The following is a 21,914-nucleotide window of genomic DNA, read 5'->3' on the forward strand; positions in this document are numbered from 1 at the left end:
CGGCCAGTAAAGTGAGATGAGCGCCAGAACCCCAGAGTTGTTCGCGACTGGACCTAACAGTCAGGGGTCCCTTTACCTGTGCTTTAAGACCTGCTGTGGTGCAGGGGTAGGTGGCAGGGCATTCCACAGCTTTGCAATGACCATCTCTCTGAGGTGCTTCATGCTCCAACATTGCTTTCATTTTCAGCAAGTGACTGTGGAATGGGGACAGATAAAGATCTGACCTGCCAGGCCAAAATTGTTCCCCACTCAGTTGGTCAGGAGCTGCCTGGGCAGAAATCTGTATGCTGCTCCTAGTGTGGCCAGCCAAAATTGGTGCAGGTTGGAGTGTTCCGGTGGCAGTACGCTCCTAAGTAACTCCATCAACCCAAGATACCCATCGACTCCCACTGACATTTTTTTAAATAAAAAAAATCTTGAGTTGGACTAGGACATTGCCTGATGAACATCTGTATCCTCTGTTTCTGGCTCCTGGGTATTTAATCTTCAGCAAAATGAAAATGTTCCTCATTTGCACAAATTTATGATGTAATGGATCCTTACATTCAGGCAATAGTTTCAAATCCCTCTCTTTTTGATATGCCAAATAGTAATGTAATAATTGGTTTGGTTACTGATAAAATGTTTGTGTTTGTCACAAAGCTGTGCTGTAGGTACAGGCAGATTAGATAAAACTGCAAATGTTTTGCTGCCTGGAAAATGATATTTTGAAATGTGTTGATTTTCACATCATCATCATCATCATTATTATTATTATTAAACAATCTTTCTTAGAGAACATGTGGGCAACAAGAGGAGATAAACAACCTGGTACAGAGAAAGCTTGCTGTGGATGAGGAAAACACAGTCTTGAAGACAGAGCTCTGCATCTTCCAACAGAAATGTAAAGATAAAATCCAGGAACTTAAGGTATATTGACTCGTACATAGTACTAAGATGGCCACAGCTTTGAAGCAGCTCTTTGAGCTGCATCTGTCTTTGTGGCATGGAAAGTGACAAGCTCAGAGGAAATATAGCCTTAGGCCTTAGGCTGTACCTTCCAGTCTTCTCTCACGCGCAAAACTCGGAGAAAGATGCTTTAAAGTGAAGAATCCACGCTTTGTAACTTTTGAATAAATAGTTAATGATGGAAATGGAGCAAAGAAAGTAGGAGTGTGAAGATGTGGCTTCGTGTAATTAGATTCTGATGGGACTGGCATTATTAATTGATAAAGCCGAGGTCTGGGAGGATATGTCTGTGTGGGTCTCAAAAATAGCTGGGGACAGCATCAAAGGCAGCTTGATCAATTAATGGGCTCTTTGCAAATGTGTACTCATCAAAGCTGTCATCCAGCTAAAAAATATGACCCTTCCACCTGCATGAAAGAGGCCAATAAAAGTACACAGGTGACCTTGGCCATCAAATATAGAAGAAGCTGCTGCGAGGGTAAAACTGCACAGTTTATATTTGCTGATTAGTTCTCACTTTTCTCCCCCCCCCTTTCCTTTCCCTTTTTCCTTGGTTTTGTTTTTGTTTATCGGCCCTTGTGGTACTGTTGTACAGGACACTAAGGAGTGTGCACTGAGAAAGGAAGAGCAAAGCAGACTGGTTATAAAAAACCTGGAGGAGGAAAATGAGGGATTAAGTACACGCTATGCTGACCTGCTAAATGACCTGGAGAAACTGAGGAAGCGGGAGGCACAATGGAGAATAGAAAAATCTGGCATCGAAGCAAAAATAAAGGTATGAGGAGCAAGAGACTCCTGGATGTGATTTCGGCACCAGCTTCTCACAGGCTTTATGCTACATGTTATTTTCTTTAAATAACAAGTTATATATTCATAAGTACCAATGGGGACTGACATTCATTTACATTCCTTCACTTAAGACCCAAAGCTTTTTAAAAATTGATGTTGCAAAGCAGGAAGCTGACTTCAAATAGCCACCCTAAAATGTAATCATTAAATAATAAAAGATATTTCATTCAGATATAAACATGTAGGGTTTTTTTAAAAATAAAATAAATAGAAATTATTCCTATCACTCCAAGATTTCTCCCCTCGGTGAGATTGGCAGCCCAGTCCTGTGCATAAAAATGATCTGACCCAAAGGTGGGTCATTCTGTTCCCAGCAGTCACCAGCCAGAACAGGTTTACTTGGAAGTATGACCCACTGCAATCAATGGGCCTTACTTCCAGGTAAGTGTGCAAAGGTTTGCAGTGGTCATTTCATTTCTCTAATGTTAATGTCATGAATTACAGCATGTTGTAATTAATTGTTCTTAAACTTTGCAATACATTTCTATCATTCTTTAGAGAGCTCCACGCATGTTGAGTTTTTATATTGTATCATTTTGCTTTCAAAACAAACAACTCTTTGGAGTGATTTTGATAAATATGCTGACTCTTCCATTTTGTTAGGATGTCTCACATATACAGATTTCGACGTCTGTTTGTGCATATCTATAGCAATATGTCGTGTGATGTATCTAGACTTCTGTGAGATCGAAATTATTAAGACTAAATGCCACTTACATAGCTATAGCATATTGGTTGCTTTTGCACAAATGAGACACCCACAGATAGATAAGCTATTAATGCTTTATAAATTAGGCACTTTAAACCCTTGTATTTTTCTCATAGAGATTTGTTGCTAAGGCATGGTGCGGTTGTTGAGTGAACATACTGGACATAATCTATATTTCAGACATGTGTCAGTGCATTTTATGAGGCTTGCCCCCTAGAATCCTGGGAATTGTAGTTTGGTGCTGCTGCGGATAATTCTTTAATAGATTCCTAGTCCCAATCTCAGAACTGCATTTCCCAAGGCTCTTTGTGGAGAAAAAATGACTATTGCATGAGGAGTGTGGCTGTGCCGATGGGTGAGTGTCAGTGACCTAGGTTTCACCTCATACTATTCCTCACATTTCCCTAATTACTCCCTAGCTGTCTCCTGAACCCCTCAATTGCTTCTTCTAATCTCCTTCTCACTCACCTTGCTTCTCCTAAAGTCCCACCTTTTGCACTCTCTCTGCCTCTTCAAACTAGTTCCCTTGTTTTGCTCCCTCCTCATTTCTTCCTGCTCTTATGCTCTTTTGCCTCCTAAATCTTTTTCTTTCTATCACCATTTCTCATGTCTTGTCTCTTCCTTGGCTTTCTTCACTTCATCTTTTCTGTCTGTTTTCCCCTCTTTCAACTCAATCCGTTCTGTGCATCCCCTACTTTGTCTCTTTGATAACTTCAGCTTCCCTTTCGTCCTAAAACCAATACCACAAATGCCTTGAAATGTTGCTGTTGCTGCTCCTGTCGCTCCCACCAGCTTCCCCTCTGCCGGCCTCGTCTTTTAAATACATAGTTTTATTGATTTCCAGTATAGAACAATTACAAAAAAAGAGAGAAAAGGATACAAAAACAAAATCCCAACTTGCCCCCTTCCCTCCCCCAGGACAGATGAATCTAGTTAAATTTTCCAAAGTCTAATCTGTGATTTTGGTAGTTGCCATTCTTCAGTATCATCAGTAAAGCATTTTATAAAAGGAGAAGGAGAGAGTGGTGATGGCTGCTGCTCAAGCTGACCCCAGAACCATGACCTATAGAACACTCTGACACAGATTTTTGTGGGGAACTCAGACCACCCAGTTACCCAGCTTACCAACAGAAAGACACAAGCGAGCGCTGGCCTGATGGCTGCTTGATCCCTGGAGCTCTTAGAAGGAGAAGAAGAGTTTGGATTTGATGTCCCGCTTTATCACTACCTGAAGGAGCGGCTAACATTTTCCTTTCCCTTCCTTCCCCACAACAAACACTGAGGTGAGTGGGGCTGAGAGACTTCAAAGAAGTGTGACTAGCCCAAGGTCACCCAGCAGCTGCATGTGGAGGAGCAGAGACGCGAACCCGGTTCACCAGATTACGAGTCTACCACTCTAATCACTACACCACACTGGCTCTCCCTAACCTAGGGTTAGGGTTAGAAAGCCATCAAGCAACACAGTCTGAATGAACTCTTAACAATCACAAAGAAACCTACCAAACCACCCAGCCCCAGATCGACACCACACAAGATCTAGTCCAAGGTCAACAAGAAGACCAAAATGGCATCGATTAAGGGAAAGACAGAAACCAAAGAGACAAGTTCCCCAGATAGTGAATACGCAACAGTACCAAAACAGAACCTGGAGGAACTTGAATTGAAACTGAAAGAAGCCATCCGAGGCTCTCTCATGGACTATGCAAAACCTGAAAAGAACCCAATGACTCCCTTGGAGCAACAGATCAAAGAACTGAACTCCAAGATGGAAATTCTTATGGGCACCATCTTCAAATATAAGAAGTACAAATAGTCCATGTCTAGAAGTAAAACACAAATATAAGAGATACACTAGCTGACTTGGAGAACTGCCTCCAGAAGCTTCCCCAGCTTCCCCAAACAAGTGGAGAAGAGAGACCCAGCAGGCTCTGGAGCAATAGAAAACACATTTGCTGCATCATCCATATAACAGCCCTTCAGATATTTGAAGACAGCTATCCTGTCTCCTTCCGGGACGCAGGTGGCGCTGTGGGTTAAAGCCTCAGCGCCTAGGACTTGCCGATCAAAAGGTCGGCGGTTCGAATCCCTGCGGCAGGGTGCGCTCCCGCTGCTCGGTCCCAGCGCCTGCCAACCTAGCAGTTCGAAAGCACCTCCGGGTGCAAGTAGATAAATAGGGACCGCTTACCAGCGGGAAGGTAAACGGCGTTTCCGTGTGCGGCTCTGGCTCGCCAGAGCAGCGATGTCACGCTGGCCACGTGACCCGGAAGTGTCTCCGGACAGCGCTGGCCCCTGGCCTCTTAAGTGAGATGGGCGCACAACCCCAGAGTCTGTCAAGACTGGCCCGTACGGGCAGGGGTACCTTTACCTTTACCTTATCCTGTCTCCTCTTAATTGTCTCTTCTCCAGACTGAATGTACACAACCCTTGATTCTCAGTACTTAGTTTCTAGATCTCTCGTCAGCTTTCCTCCTTGTGCATTGTCTCTGCTTGTTTCCTCTTGTGTGTCCATGACAGTCATTTGGAAACCTGTTGCTTTATATGGGAAAACAATTCCAGGAAGAAACAGTGTAATTTGAAGGAACTTCTACATTAGCATGCTTTGAATGCTATGTTGGATGGATTTTTTCAGAGTTCCTCACCAGTCACATTCCTTATTTTGTGTTTTTGGGACATCTGAAGTTTTATCAGCTCTGCTGATGTTTTCCCCTTGTTAATATGCTTGACAGCCTAGAGATCTAAATCAGAAAGCTTATTTTACTTTAGCAGTCTATTTCCCAGAATGGAATTCTGCAATTTGAACTATTTACGATATTAGAGGGTTTCACAAAATGCCTGACCCCATTGCCTGCTCATTTGTAAAAGAAGATGTATACATTTATCTGTGTATACATGACCGGCTCATTAAAGCAAGCTCCAAGGAGGCAATCAATTCACATTGATCGCATTCTCACACTACTGTAACCTTTTTCATAATAAACGATGAGAAAATCTCTCTACTGTTCTGTGGCCCTGGAATAGGAAAGAGTCATGACCACTAGAAATTAGCAACAGACTCCATGCCTTAGTGTTTCCTGTAGCCAACTGTTCTCTAAACTGTGGAGAACCCAAATCCAATGCCTGTACCTTTTAACTAGTGCAGTTACTAGAAATATGAAAACTCTATAGCCTCATGGCAAGGTTGGTGTATGACGGTGGTCGGGGAAGAGTAAGAAATATGCTGGAATCAGGGAGGAAGAAGAGAATTTTTCTTTTTTTCTAGGGGCACTTGGTAGAACCTCTGGCCAGTTGGCACTGTCAGCATTTAGAGCATCAAGAACCCATGAGTCTGTGCATCCTTATGCCTGATGCACCTCAGCTTTCCATAAGTCCCACCTGATCCAAGCAAGACATAATTTCTTATTGTGAGTCAAGTTAAGAAGCCCAAACCAGGAGACTTTATACCAGTTCACAACAGTGACTTGTTCTTATGTGATGTCCAGCAAACTTAACAAGGCCAATAACATTTCTGAAACCATTGAGAAATAATGTGTGATGATTTCATTTAGCACTTATTCATTAAATACAGTCTACTCTGGGTGCATCCGTACTGATCTTATTTATGTGATCTGATTATGGGTGGTGTTGGAGAGAGTTTATTGCTCCACTTCTAAGTTTTCTCATGGGTAGCTCGTACCTTGTTTTTTAAAAAATAAGTTTTTCCAAAATTTGTCTAGTGACAGGTCTCAGTGGTGTCCAGAGGCACCATTCTTGTTGAACTAATTTAATTTGATATTGTTCCTCACAATCCTGGTATGACTTAAGGCTCCCCTGTCCCCCCCCCTTTTTTTACTGTATTTCCAATGATAATTTTTCATCAGTAATCAAATCCACAACAAAAATCTTTGTGCCACATCTGTTTACTACTGCTTCTTCCTACAGGTTGAATGCAGAGTTACCATGAACTTTGCTCATGGGATGTTCCTACTAGAGGAAGCAAGGGAAGAAGTGATTTTTGCTGATTCCACCTTCCCTCTGCGACCTTTCCACAAACAGAGAGAGTCCTTCTCCTCATGGAAGGAACATTGTGGTTTTAACCTTCTAGCTTTGGAAGTGACTTCTGTAAAAACACATGTGTTTACATGGTCAGGTATCACATTGAAAACGAATAGCTCAGTTGGTAGAGTTGGGTCATGGATTCGAGTTCTGCATTGCAGGGGATTGAACTAGATGACCCTCGTGGTCCCTTCCACTTCTGTGATTCTATGAGCTGATGTTATGCTCTGAATTTATGTGTGATGATGTTACTTTTAATTTTTTGAAGTGGATGCTATAATCATGAATAGCAGACCTGTATTAAGCAGTTTTGGCTCTGCAGCAAAAAGGCTATGTTTTAATTTCATTTACAACAAAAACGTACCGTCTACAGCAGCTCTTTTTTGGCACCCACATGAAACTTTTGAGCCATGAGTTTGCCATTCTTAGTTTGAGCCGGTAGCTAATTATCTATGAATTAATTGGAGTCACAGAGTTTTCTTGGTAGACAGAACTTAATTCAAAGAGCCAAGCTTCCATGATGTGATGAGGGTTGTTTTACTGCCTACACCATTATTTAATCTATCTGCAGATACCATTTTAGTTTGCTAAGCTTTTAGCGTGAGTTGAAGTTCCACCACCCTATTGATGCTGAATTGTTTTATCCTGCTGTTGGTTATGGCTGATTTTAGTAATTTGAATTACTTTAAAAAAAATATCTTTTACGCAGCTTGGAGTTTTCTAAATACAGAAAAGCAGGGTGTTGTTTTCTTAAAAGGGGGCAAAAATCCATAGTATTTTTGATCCTGTTGTAATGATGTGCATCCTTTCATTTCTGGTTTAATTTTGTCTATAGCATAATATGTTTTCCAGAATTTGGAAGCTGATTTAACAGAGGCAAGTGGGCAAATGGAAACCTTACACAGCAAATGCAATGATCTGGCATCTCAGCTGGGTGTTAAGCAGACTGAACTAACACAAAAAGATTTGGATGTGGCCAGAACTAGGTATGTATGCAATGTTTTTATAAAGGGTTTGTGAGCATTCCCATGATAACGAATATGGGGCAACATCAAATGGTTTGCTTTTTGTAGTATGTTTTGTGCATTATGAGAAAAGTTTAGAATGTCTACTGTTTACGCTGACTATCTCAATGCCTTTTGACTTCTGTTATGGACATTATTTAAAAATTGCACATCTCTAATTAGCATTGGGTCAAAGAGTTCTCAGTCTCTGCTGCAAGTCACAAAACATCAATATGATTAGTAACATAAGCAATTAATTTGAGAGGCTAAATGCCCGAAACTGACAAAAGTTTGAAGCCTAACTTTCACTTTTTAATTAGAGTTAAGTCTGACAGGTCAGCAGGAGTCTGCTACTAAAGGTTTAAAATGTTGTGATTTTAGCTTTATCTGAGCGTTTCACATATTAAGTTGGATCATGAGGATTAATACTGCATGTATGAAATATGACTGACACGTAAGGCAAGTCTGAACCAAGAAGCACAAGCGGGGCAAACTTACGTTTCGGCTAATACGACTGTTGCTATGCGGGAGCTTAGATCAGTGTAAATAATTGGAATCTTATGCTGTCCCCAAAGAAATGTCCAAGCACAATTAACAGCAGTAGAAAAATGAGGGAACGTATTAATGATGACAGCCACTCAGAACCCCTAGGAACTGTCTCGCAATCACCAATCACAGTGTTCCTGCAGATGATTTCCCGTATTAAGTGTGCATAGATTGTGCAGACAGTGGCCATGTTTTGGATGTGAGCTGGCAGTCAACTGCTAGGCAAATTAGTTTGTGCTTGGGCCACACTCTTTTCTACCTCACAGCAGGGGACCAAACCTAAGACAGCTTTGCTGGACACACTTCAGAACCCCTTGAAGCTATCCCACCAATGCAGGAACCTTTTGGGTAGTGCTGGTACGACACATTGCTGCTGCTCCCTGCTCAAGTTGGCATTATCTATTCAGGCATAATGCCTGGAAAGAGCTTATGTCATCTCCAAATACTGATGTTCTGAATGGCCACTGTGCTTATCTAGCATACATTTAGCTTTCCATAGAAATGCCATGATGCCTCTACCGATTGCTTCCTCTCTTTACTACAAGTTGCTACAACTCTCATCATCTCTGCACACTGGCTATGGCATCTGGGAGTGATAGAAGTTGTAGTTAAACAACACCTTGAGAGTCACAGGTTGGCCACCCTTATTTTGCAGTTTTATTTTCTCCCATGGCCTTTCTGTACCTTTTCTCTCTGTGCATGAATTTAAACATATATGCGCATGCACACAGAAGATAGATTTCAGTTATTTGCATACTACCTTTCATTTCAAATAAATACAAAAGCAGTTTATAGGACAGTAAAAATGACAACGTTTAACAATAACAACAAAAAACCAGTGTATCTGAAGAAGTGTGCATGCACACAAAAGCTTATAACCAGAACAAACAGTTGGTCTCTAAGGTGCTACTGGACAATTTTTTTATATATTTCAACTGCGTCAGACCAACATGGCTACCTACCTGAATAAAAACCCAATAATGAGTGGCCTCCTCCAGAGGGAGATCAACTTGTAAGGGAGGTGCCACACAGTGAAATCCCTTCCCTGCACCCCTGTGAGGTAGACATCTGCAGGCTGTGGTCTGTGGAACTGCTTCCACAGTTCACAGCAATCAGACTGGTCACTGTGGGATAATGAAGTTCGCTCAAATCACCTGGTTATTTAAGGCTTTATAAGCCTGTACTTAAACCTCAAACTTAGCTAAGTATCTGACAGCCAGTGCAGCTCTTTCAGAACAATTTTACATGCATGCAATGATGAAGTGGGCTCTTGTCCGTGGAAGATTGTGCCACGATAGGTCTTCGTTTAATGTGTCACAAACCTCCTCCTTGTTTCTGCGGTAACAGTCTTGTCCTCAGGCCGGCATTGGAATGTTTACCCATTGGGGACATCGTGAGACTCAGAAGCAAAAGATGCAAAGGTTTGCACTGTTAACACAGCTGCCCCTCTGGAACATTTGCACTTTATATTCTAGGCAGTAATTCTTCTATACGATGTCCATGGCAATAAGTAGCCTTCAAGGAACTTGTGTGGTGGTGACAGAATTGTCCGTCTTTACAGTGCACAAAGCAAAGAAAAAGATAATGCAATTCAGTATGCAAGTAGGAAGGGGCAAAAAATCTCCTGAGAGTAGTGTTGAAGAAATTAGCATGATATTCATTGTTTATAACCCTATAAGGCTCTTATTCTGTACCTACAAATAAACATACAACTATGACCATGAAAGATCTACAATACTTGTTGTTAGTATACCAGTAAGACAAATCTACAAAATATCAGCAAGGGTTATTCTGAGGATGACAGATACCATGGGCATGATGTATGTTCATAATTGCCACATCTAGCATCTGGATTGGCGGCAGCTGCTTATATTACTTAAACTTTGGAAAGTTGCACTTGAAGTTTGAAACCACTAAGATTCACAGGACTTGATATTCAGTTCAGGTGTGAAAACCAATGTTCCTTTGAATTGGGTGCTTGGAATGGGAGCCTAAGTGAAATTCTGACATACTTGCTTTGTAAAGAAGCTGCAAAGGAGCTTCTTTCTGAACCCTCCCCCATTGCTTCTCCAATTGTCCAACTTAAAATTCTTTTTATTTCTTGCAGTATCTTTTCATTGTCTGTGGTTCATATCTATTATTGGCTCCCTACAGCTCACAATGTGCAGATTCTGAAATCAGCTTCAGGAATGCATGCTCCTTCCTCTACTGCAAATTAACACTCCACTTCAAGTGCTGGCATTAGCACTGCCCCAGCCTATGGCTAAGTTAACTATGGCTAAATTCACCAGGGTTCTCAAAACCACTTGAAACCACTTTTTCAGTCACCCACATGGATTAGACTGTGCACACCACTTGATGACTAAAGCTTAAGACATTAATCTGTGTTCAGTGATCTTTGGTATTATTCCAATATGTTGCGGGGAGCTTCCTCTGCTAAAATTGTGTTGCGTTGGCTACACCACAAAATGGCAATGCCTACCTTTATTACTTGGCCAGAAAACTAATAGGGGAAGAATGATGTCATTGCTTATAATTACCTCCCCTAGTCTCTGTATTTGCATGATAGGAACTGGGATAAATGTAAGTGTGCCCCTTTCTTGTTTGTATTATTTTGGCAAAATTACTACTTTATTCAGTCCATACATGTTCAGAAACCTGCAGAATTGAGCTGTGCACCCAGCAGAATTACAGCTGAAGCAGCGAACCACTTACTGGCAACCCTGTCGCTTATGCTCACGTCCTTTGTTCTGCTTTGTTGTTTAGACATTTACTTGTAGGGCATTAACCTTGAAATTTGCAGATAAATGCTTGGAATTGTGAGCTTTGAGGTCTCTTCCTTTTATAGTCTTCGCGAGGCTCCATTAAAACTGCTAGGTTTTGAAAAGTATCCTGTGATCAACTGCAGCATCCCTGCTGCTTGGCTGCTCTATCTCTTCTTACAATGTAATGACTGTGCTTTCTATGAAAGTTCGCTCGGCAGGAGAAGGCTTTGACTTCAGCAGCTGTGGGAACGAACAGAGCAGCTGCCTGACCTAAAGCTCTTTCACACACACACACACACACACACACACACACACACACACCATAGAAAATCCTCACTTCGTCCACCAGTCTGGTGCCCTCCATGGCAAATTTCAGAAGTGGGGAGAAAGGGCAATAATTCCATTTTAGGTATCAGATCTTACTGACATTGGTATCTGCATCAGGGAAATGTTAATTTAATTAAAGTGCATTGTTGTAGCACCTGAGAGCAGATACTTGCTTCAGAAAGAGCAAATTATAATACATGGTTTTTTTGTGAGAAATGATAATAATCATTTTTAAACAGGGAGATCCTTGAAGTAACTCCACAAAGTTAAATTAGGAGAGGGGATATTGAAAACTTGAGATCAGCATAGAGTCCAGTGGGTTTCATCATCCTCAAATCAATAGCTAACGTTAATCTAGCCTCCATTCTATTACCTGCATTTCTTTAGGGGACCCCCAAGGAGATCATAAGCAATACAGAATGGAAACATTCGGAAGTGCAGGGCAGACCACATTATACCAGTGCCAGGAATCTCAGCACATGATATACTTGTAATTGGTGTTTCAAGCAAGCGACCTCTCACTGTTGGGGAAGTTATAACTGGCATAACACATCCAGTTTGTGCACAAGATAGTTTCACCGTGCAAGTTGGGCTATGAATATAATCCAGAGCGGACTGCACATAGGCAGATTTTTGCTGTGTTGCTTTCACATCAGCTAGCACCATGGAACTTCCCAGCTGAGTTTGAAACACCCCAAAGATTAAATACAAGTTTGAAGAATTAGTTATTTGAAAGAAAGGCTATTGTGGCACTTTAAATACTATACTAACAGACTAATTGTGGCATAAGTTTTCATAGCACAAAGTGCTCTTTTCTGGTATTTATAGCCCTTCCTATTTGTAGGTTTACAAGACAGCCTACAATAAAGTTTAATTAAAAATTCATCCAGTAAAATTGAACAGATTAAAAATGTGTTGTAAAGATAAATTGCCTAAAAAACTAACAGTCAATTAAAAGGCATTGGAAAATAAAAAAGACCTTTCCCTGTTCCTGAAATGATATCCTGAAGTTAGCCTCCCTGGGAAAGATGTTCCACAGCAAGGGTGAAAAGAGCCATCCCAAATAGTCAATATAGAATTGTCGGAGACAGTTTCTCTTGTATTACATGGCAATGCAGTCCTACTTTTGCAAGGTACTCAAGAGGGTTGTGGTTGTGCAGCTTCAGATGTACTTGGATGAAGAAACAGGTTATCTTCACCCATTTTAGCCTGGCTTTGGTTTTCGTACCAAGACAGCTTTGGTTAATCTGGTTGATCACCTGCTTTGTGAGAGATGGGGGAGTTCAAGTATGTTGGCCTTGCGGCTTTTGATACAATCACCTCCCCTTCTCCCCCATCCAATGGTTGGGGTCACAGGGTTAAGGTGTTTTTGCTGCTCCTTACAGGGCCACTTTCAGAGAATAGCATTGGATTACTTCTGCTTGGCCCTCGTGGCAGTTACGCTGTGGGGTCCCATAGGTTTCTTCCTTGTCCCCAGTACCATGCAACATCTAGATATAGAGCTGGGTGAGGTTGCCAGGGAGACTGAGAGTCTGCACCACCAATACACTGGTTACTCCTAACCCAGAAATAGTGCTTCAGGTTAAGAACTTTGCTTCAGGATGAGAACAGAAATCGTGCTCCGGCAGCGCAGCGGCAGCAGGAGGCCCCATTAGCTAAAGTGGTGCTTCAGGTTAAGAACAGTTTCAGGTTAAGAACGGACCTCCGGAACGAATTAAGTACTTAACCCGAGGTACCACTGTACTGTAAGGCACGCCATATGGGTTACCCTTGAAGGCAGTCTAGAAACTGTAGCTAGTGCATAACATTGCCGCACAGGTTTTAACAGTTGCACTAGTAGGGAGTCATAATTTCCACTGGCTGCCTTTATGCTACTGAGCATCTAGTATATGTTTCCATTCTTCCAGTAGTAAAAGGCATTATTTTGTCAACTATCTGTTAGCATATTAATTCTCTTGAGTCTTCTGTTTGTTCTGTTACATAATTCATGTCCCTGTCATCTGAATTTCTTTCCTCCTTTGGGTTTAAATGGACACATAACAATGTTTCTGTCTGTTTGTTTCTGTAAACAGCATGCCATTTTAATGGCATTAAGTATCTTATTCATACGGTAAATCTACACAAAATGTTGTTCCTCTGTAATAAAGAGAAGCTAAGATTTTAAATTTTTAAAATCTTAAGATCCTAAATAGATACAAAGAATACTGAAAATAAAAAGCAAGATCAAAATATATAAATCAAACTGTACCACTGTTTTTAGCTGTGCTTTTAATGATCACATATCTGCTCTCATAGGAAATTCTGAATTGCTAAACATTTTTGCTATAAAGTAGAATGGAAAATCAGAAATTCAAAAGCTAAGCCTTCTTTGAGTGGTATTCAACAAAGTTTTACACAGAATAGACCTGTTAATATTATTCGGTCTAGCATAGTCATGTTTATTGATTTCAGACAAGTCGAAATGTTTGCACTGGCAGAGTGATCTGCTTAGCACTACGTTGAATTCTACCCCCGTCTTTGGCCTGATATAAGGTGGGTCTTTCAAATTCCTTAAACATCACAAGAAGTTTCACAACACCTCTTTGGACTAGTTCTTACTGTCCCCTTGTTATGTGTTCTGTTACATAAACTCCTTTGTAGGACATTTTCACTGCAAGCATATTTGATCAGGAATCAAAAAAGGTATGAATAAAAACAGTGAAAGTCACCTGCATGTATCCTTTCTTATGTTTTTGCTTTAAAAAGTATATTGAATAATGAAAGGAGAACTGCAAGTGTTTCTGTGAGAACTTGTTGACCATTTATGTTACCATTCATATTGTTGAATTGAATTAAAATGAAAACTGACATTACAGTTTATATTTCTTTTCTTTTTAGTTTATCACTCTTTCTTATCACTCAATGAATCTGAAACTATAGATGAGAGTGGAAGATTTTCACATAAAAACAGCTAACATAACTGTTTAATTGAGATGATTGCAATATTTCTTTTGCTCAAGTTTCTTGTTTCTTGCTTGCTTTGCACAGGAAGGAGTTGCAGGAGCTGCAGAATCTCTACAAACAAAACACTGAACATGCAGCACAGCAGGCAGAGCTGATCCAGCAGCTTCAGGCTCTCAATATGGATACGCAAAAAGTACTGAGAACTCAGGAAGATGCTCACACAGCTGAAACAATATCATATCAAAAAGTATGTAGGCGCTCCGAAAGTGCGTTTCCTTCTTTACAAGGGCAAAGCTTTGCAAAAGTTTCACCTTCACTATAAGTGCAATATGTGGTTGGACTTGTGTGAGTAGTCATTGAAGGTCAGTGGCAAATAGCTTGTTCCATCACTGCCCTTGGCCTCATGGCTACCACACTGTTATTGACATCTTTCTCTTTGCAGCTGAGGAAGGGAGGACAAATAATTCGACACTCCTGTTTCCATACGGAAAAATAGAGCACAATCAGTGTGCACCAGTTTGCTGTGTTTCTTTTTCTTATTTTATCTGTTTATTTTAATTAAGAAAATGTATATACCACTTACGCTATGGAATCATAGAGTTGGGAGGGACCCAAGAGTCATCTAGTCCAACCCCCTACAATGCAGGAATCTCAGCTAAAACATCCATGACAGATGCCATTCAACCTCTGCTTAAAAACTTCCAGGGGAGGAGAGTCCACTGCCTCTCATGGGAGTCTGTTCCTCTGCTGTACAGCTCTTACTCTCAGAAAGTTTTTTCTGAATTTTTAGTTGGAATATCCTTTCTTGTAACTTGAAGCCATTGGTTTGAGTCCTGCCCTCCAGAGGAGGAGAAAACAAGCATGCTCCCTCCTCCATGTCACAGCCCTTGAGATATTTGAAGATGGCTCTCATATCTCCTCTCAGTCTCTTCTTTTCCAGGCTAAACATACTTAGCTCCTTCAAGCGCTCCTCCTAAGGCTTAGTTTCCAGACTCTTGATCATCTTGGTTGCCCTCCTCTGCACACGTTCCAGCTTGTCAACATCCTTCTTAAATTGTGGTGCCCAGAATTGGACACAATATTCTAGTTGTGGTCTGATCAACATAGAACAGAGATTTATAAAAGACAATCTAAAATATTCATTAACAAAACAAATAAAACGAACATGTAGAACAACTTACATTAAAAAACCCTAGAATTTTCAAAGCAGTTATACTTAATAAAATTGTGTGTTTAAAATTGCACACCAAAATTACATGTTTGGGTGGGCTTGCTGTGTGTGTGGGGGGGGGTGTAGGCGTTGAAAACAATATTGTGAAGGCACATGGTTAATATTAACAGGAAGGGAGTTCCAAGGATTCGGTGCTACCACACTAAAAGGTTCAGTTTCCTGCAGAATGAACACTATGTGGCACTTCATCTCATACAAGAAACAGTGTAAAACTGATTAAAATAAAAATTAGGAACAGAGACAGCAGGTTAGAAGCCAATGAAGGTTTACAAAAACCTAAATATGTCAGCAGCCTGAAAAGTAAAATACCTGTCAAAATCAGCAGTCTTCATATGCAAGGTTATAATCATGCCTCCCCAATGGTATTATTATTTCTTTTGATCTGGATGCTGTACTTCTGTTGATGCAGCTTAGAATTGCATTAGTTGTTTTTTTTCTGGTGCATCAACACTGTTCATATTGTGGTCTACTAAGACCCCTAGATCCTTTTCACATGTCCTGCCTCCAAGCCAGGTGTCCTGCAGCCTATATTTGTGGAACTGATTATTCCTAGAGCCAGTGTGGTGTAGTGATTAAGAGCGGTGGACTCGTAATCTGGTGAACCAGGTTCGCTTCCCCGCTCCTCCACATGCAGCTGCTGGGTGACCTTGGGCTAGTCACACTTCTTTGAAGTCTCTCAGCCCCACTCACCTCACAGAGTGTTTGTTGTGGGGGAGGAAGGGAAAGGAGATTGTTAGCTGCTTTGAGACTCTTTAGGGTAGTGATAAAGCGGGATATCAAATCCAAACTCTTCTTCTTCCTGCGTAACTGTCTGCATTTACAGTTGTCCTTATTGAAATTCATTTTGTTAGTTTTGGCCCAGTTCTCCAATTCGTCAAGGTCATCTTGAATCCTGATTGTATCTTCTGCAGTATTACCTGTCCCTCCCAGTTTAGTGTAAAAAATAATAATAATGACTAGCATCTGCTCTATTCCTTCATCCAAGTAATTTATAAAGATGTTGAACAACACTGGGCCAAGGCCAGAACCCTGTGGTACTTCTTACTTTTTTCCTGGATGACGAGGAACCATTGGTGAGCACTCTTTGGGTTTGGTTAGTCAACCGCTACAAATCCACTAATAGTAATATCATCTAGCCCATATTTTACCACCATCTCTGCAAGACTGTCATGGGGGATTTTGTTGAAAGCCTTACTGAAATCAAGATACGTTACATCCACTGCATTCCCCTGTCAGCCAAGCTGGTAACTCTATCAAAAAAATAAGATGTGTCTGACATGACCTGTTTTTGAGAAACTCTTGCGGGCTCTTAGTTATCACAGCATCCTTTTCTAAGTGCTTACAGACCGATTGTTTAATTATCCGTTTCATTCCTTATAAAATCTGCTCTCTTGATCCACTTGGAAAGTCAAGCCTGTTTTTGTTCTCCTTTCTCTAGGCTTCGGACAAACAAGTGTGATGTCCTTTCAAGCTAATGATGTGACCATGGATTTATATTTGGAGAGCTGGTCAAGTTCATTTCGGGTTTATCAAGCTCATTTGAGCAAGCTTTGAAAAACAACACTTGATTGAGTACACCGAAGACACTTTGTTTATCCGTGTTGCTGGTCCCAATTTCTGTAGATAGAGGAAACACAGATGTGGTCTAGGATTTAAACTTAGTTTCCTGTTTGGGAGCAAACAATGTTACTTTTGGACCATTGAGAAAGCTTTCCTTTATGAGATTTTCAATCAGACCAATTAATAAATAGCTAGGCAGCCAAGACCTCGCTGAAGGGAAATGCTGCATTTTGAAACAAAACTTTTAAACTGTAAATTTCAGAGTGTGCTGATAAGGTAGTCTGGAGACCGAGAAACTCTTGTTGTCTTATTATCCTTAGTATTGATTTAAGACTCACCACCTTGAGTCTTAGGTGAGGATAAATCTATTGAGTCTCATTAAAACCAGCATGCTACTGGAGCACTTGGTGTGTCTGGGACCTGTGAAATAGTTGGTATACATTTTTAGAAAATAATTCCTTTTCTCGAGAAGAAGAGCTATAAATACAGTATAAAATAGATGTCAATGAGTTTCCATAAACCCACTAACCTAAAATATTTGGACTGAGGGGAAGTAGTGTTGTGTAGCCCATCTTGATATTAGTGTGGAACTGAATGCCTTCATCCAGTTTTTTTAACTTGGGATCATTGGTTAGACTGTGTTCTACAAAAACACCTGAGAGTTTGGAGATGTTTTCCATTGTAGTTATGTCTGGATATGTATTTATAAGCCTCTCAAGATGTTATATCTAAGAGCATGATACAAGCGTGAATGGGCTCATGTGATTAATCGGGTGCAAGACTGTCCAAATTTAAAATATAGGTGGAGAATTAATAATCATACTATGCATTTATGTTGTGCATTTCAAGAATTCAAGATTACCAAAAATGTCTGAATGCATAAAAACTTTTAGACTGAATATTTCCTATATTTAAAAAAACAAAAAACAAATCCTGGATATATAAATACTAACACATCATAGAAAAGGTTCGGGTAACTAGAGCCTCTCTTTTTGACATGTAAGGTTTGCTTGTTCATATGTGTTTGTTCATTCAGGTTTTTTTTTTATGTTGGGCATATGGGAATGTTCAAACGTTCAGTTGCTTACTCACAGCCCGATTACAGCCTACTACTGTATTGTTCAGAAGCAGGGAAGGGCTTCACCCTTGGTGTCTCTATGTCAGGCTGGGAATGCTCCCATCTGAACCCTGGGGACCTGCCGCCAGTTAGGGTAGACGATACAAAGGAAGATGGATCAATCATTTGACATGGTATACGGCATGGTTTGCCTTCACTCCTGGAGCTGCAATGCCATACACACACAACTGGGATTACGGTATGTGCCATTGAACTCATTGGGACTTACATCCGAGTAGGCATATATGCAGAATTGTGCAGCAAGTTTGTCAGAGCAGTTTTATTTATTTCAATTTATACCCTATCGTCTTTTGTTCAAGGCAGCTTGCAGTAGCTTTTAAGCCACGGGATCAAGTGTGACCTAATAAACTTGGTCTGTCTGTGCAAATTCCATTATTTCCTAAATGATATGCCAGTGAGTCACATGACCTGAGGTTCTGGGCATATGAGCTATCTGACCACTAACAGAGGTCATTGATCTTGCTATAAGGGACGATATATCATAGGACGTACATGCTGATAGGCTCAATGCCATTTGGAAACGTAGAAGACTTTTCCTCTGTGAATTTGCCTATAGAGTGGCTGACAAGTCCTTATCTAGTTCTTCCAGCCAGCACACAAATGCAAGGGAGACAGTTGTCTTGGAATACTGCACTTTTGATTTGTTAGGGGAATGTAAAGTCTGTTATCTGGTTTCAGCCATTTGGAGGATGAAAACTTGTTGGGCCTTTTGCAAATTAGACATTTGCATTGCTGGGTGGCTGCAGGTTTTGTTTTGTTTTGTTCTCTTTAATATTTTTATCCAGACAAGTTAGATGGCTTAGAGAAACCTGATCATCTTAGCTGCTATGTAAATAACAGTAAGCTGCTGTGGTGCAGGAAAGAACTTGGAAATGGTATTCTGTTATACAGTAGCTTCAATTAACAGAGAACTGTATTATTATTTTTTGCCAAATATTAAATAGGAACTAGAAAAAATCATTTGCATGCACAAACCCTACCCATCCATTTTCTATAACCCGTGACATGTGAAACTGTAACCATCAAGCAAAAGCTGAGTTCATGTTCTTAGGACCAAAATAGCTCTGGCAGGCAAAAAATGTTGGTTGCTTTTGTCTTGTTGCTGTGTCTGTTCCATTCATGAATAAAGTAGATGTGGTCTAATTTCTGTAGGAGATATTTGCAGAGGCAAGTTCCTTTTCTGTCCCTTTCCCTCTTCCTTCCGTCCCTGCATTCTAGGAATCTCCGGCTCTTTTCTCCCAGGGCAGTTCTGATACTGGAAGTGTGCCAGAGCACAGCAAGATTTAAGTTCAGGTGGATTCAGGTCCTTTCACATGCTGTCACCTTTCGTTATAAAAACTAGACCCACCCAATTTATATGTCAATGTGATAGAAATGGTTGCTTCTGTCATATTTTGTTTGGCCTATAGCCTTCATTTAGTAGTGTAGAATTTAGATTTATGGGATAATATTGTTGCGAGCTGTTACATCTAAGATAGTTTTATGCAGAATAGCTTCTGTAGATTTACTTAGTGTAAAATATAGGTAAGTACACTATAGGTAGTACACTACAGTTCCAGTGTCAAGCATTTTCTTTCTATGTGTTGATGAAAGGCATTGGAACTCTGTCTCAAATGAAATCTGGCAGAGTGGGATCAGCATTTACAAGGGTTGAAAATGGTTTTAATTATACTGGTTCTCTGAATTTTGTTGCTAGATTTCACACTCTAGTAGTTGCATATTTAGGAACATGTGCTCTTGTTCATGACACTTTTTCTTAAATCTTAAATTTTTCTTAAATTTCTTAAATTTTAAAATAGCTTTACAATGAATTGACCATATGTTTTGAGAAACTCAAAGCAAGTGAGTTGGAGCTCCGACAAAGTCAAGCTTCTCTCCAGAACCAACTACTTGAAAAAGAACGACATATCAGTCAGCTGGAAGAACAACTTCAACAGGCTCTCAGCTCTCTGTTTTCAAAACCTGAAAGTCCTTCAAAACAGAGAAAAGAGGTGAGAGAAAAATTGTTGGCAAATAGTATTTTTAATTATCCCACTGTCCAAGTGAGCAACCTGGTAGATATAACACCATGCACCCATGAAACAATCAAGCATCAACTAAATTAAGTTTTTCTGCAGCACTTGCGTTGTTTTGTTGTTGTTGTTGTTGTTGTTCACACAAAAAATGAGAACACAAAATACATAATGAAACAAAAACAAACCAATAACCTCACTCCCACAAACACATTTAAAAAGCCATAAAATGTTTGATCAGCCCAATGCCTGGTTATAGAGAAATGTTTTTGCTTGGCACCTAAAGATATGTAAGGAAGGTGCCAGGTGAGCCTACCTGGGGAGAGTATTCCACAGAAGGGAGCCACCATAAAAGAGGCCTGTTCTCATGTTCCCACCCTCTGGACCTCTCATGGAGGGGGCACACAAAGAAGGGCCTCAGGTGAGGACTGCAGGGTCTGAGTCACTTCATATGGGGAAAGGCGGTCCTTGAGGTATTGTAGTTCTGAGACATTTATGGCTTCATGTGTCAAAACCAGCACTTTGAATTGGGACTGGAAACTAATTGGTAGCAAGTACAGTTGGGCCAGGATCAGTGTACAGTGGTACCTCGGGTTAAGTACTTAATTCGTTCCGGAGGTCCGTACTTAACCTGAAACTGTTCTTAACCTGAAGCACCACTTTAGCTAATGGGGCCTCCTGCTGCTGTCGCGCCGCCAGAGTCTGATTTCTGTTCTTATCCTGAAGCAAAGTTCTTAACCTGAAGCACTATTTCTAGGTTAGTGGAGTGTGTAACCTGAAGCGTATGTAACCTAAAGCATATGTAACCCAAGGTACCACTGTAATATACTCTTGCCCCAGTCAGTAACCTGGCCGTCGAATCCTGCACCAGCTGAAGTTTCTGAACTGCCTTCGAAGACAGCTCGACATGTTGCAGTAATCTAACCTAGAGGTTACCAGAGCATAGGTGACAGAAGTTAGGCTATCCCTGCCCAAAATGGGGAATAGCTGGGCCACCAGCTGAGTCTCAAGGGACAGCAAAGGATCCAGGGGGTACCCCCAAGTTATGTACCCACTCCTTCCGAGGAAGTGTAACCCCATCAAGAGCAGGCAATCTCCCCTCTGGAGAACCACCCACTAACAGTGCTTCGATTTTATCTGGATTGAGCTTCAGTTTGTTGGCTCGCATCCAATCCATTACCAAGGTTGCACAGCTGCATAGTTCATACATAGTTCATATAGGCCAGAGAGCTCCACATTCCAATGGAAGACCAACTTTTTAAATCCTGCGGGTGTAACGTTTGGTCAATTAATATCACCAACGGGTTGATTACGCACTCTTCAGTCCGTTCAAGTGTTCTTCCAATTAATTGGGTAGCTGGCTTTTTTAAAATGTGAATGCAAATCAAGAAGAATGGACACTGTTGTTGGAGAGGCATTTCGCTTATTTTCTCATACAGAAGGGAATGCATTTTCCAAGACAGGACATTCCACCTGCTGGTGCTCTGTGATGGTGCAGAACTAGGCATGACCGGCATTTTGCTGTGAAGACGAACAGCAGTTTTCCAGGCTTAATATTGTTCTCCACCAGGGATAACATACCTGTAGCTTTCTAAGTGCTGCTGGATTCCAACTTCCAGTCAGCATGGTCAGTGATGATGGAAGTTGCAGTCTTAACAGTATTGGGTGGTGGTCATCCAGAGTTTCCATTCCTGACTTGCACCATCCTCTCCCTGGTCCAGTTTCCTGCCACCCCCCCACCCTCCGCTTGAGTTGGCCCATGCTTAGCAGCACTGGCCACAAAATGCGAACAAACTTGCTGTTTCTCCTGAAATAATCTTGAAATTCTGGATCAATTCGCATATTCCTGC

The 21,914-nt window shown here is 40.9% G+C and overlaps 1 protein-coding gene across 3 annotated transcripts in view; it reads left to right on the forward strand.

Annotated features, from left to right (window-relative positions):
* CNTLN (centlein) overlaps nucleotides 1-21,914 on the forward strand; it is a 168,007-nt gene that overhangs the window by 35,954 nt on the left and 110,139 nt on the right. For all 3 annotated transcript variants that reach the window (XR_013834310.1, XM_079959168.1, XM_079959169.1), the window contains exons 4-8: nucleotides 775-909; nucleotides 1,544-1,723; nucleotides 7,391-7,524; nucleotides 14,208-14,370; nucleotides 19,852-20,043. Coding sequence is in view for 2 of the 3 variants with exons in the window: in XM_079959168.1 (XP_079815294.1) it covers nucleotides 775-909; nucleotides 1,544-1,723; nucleotides 7,391-7,524; nucleotides 14,208-14,370; nucleotides 19,852-20,043 (804 nt within the window). In the remaining variant the exon portion in view is untranslated. The remainder of the gene's footprint in view (nucleotides 1-774; nucleotides 910-1,543; nucleotides 1,724-7,390; nucleotides 7,525-14,207; nucleotides 14,371-19,851; nucleotides 20,044-21,914) is intronic.

Source organism: Podarcis cretensis (assembly GCF_951804945.1).
Source record: "Podarcis cretensis genome assembly, chromosome: 17".
Lineage (NCBI taxonomy): Eukaryota > Metazoa > Chordata > Lepidosauria > Squamata > Lacertidae > Podarcis > Podarcis cretensis.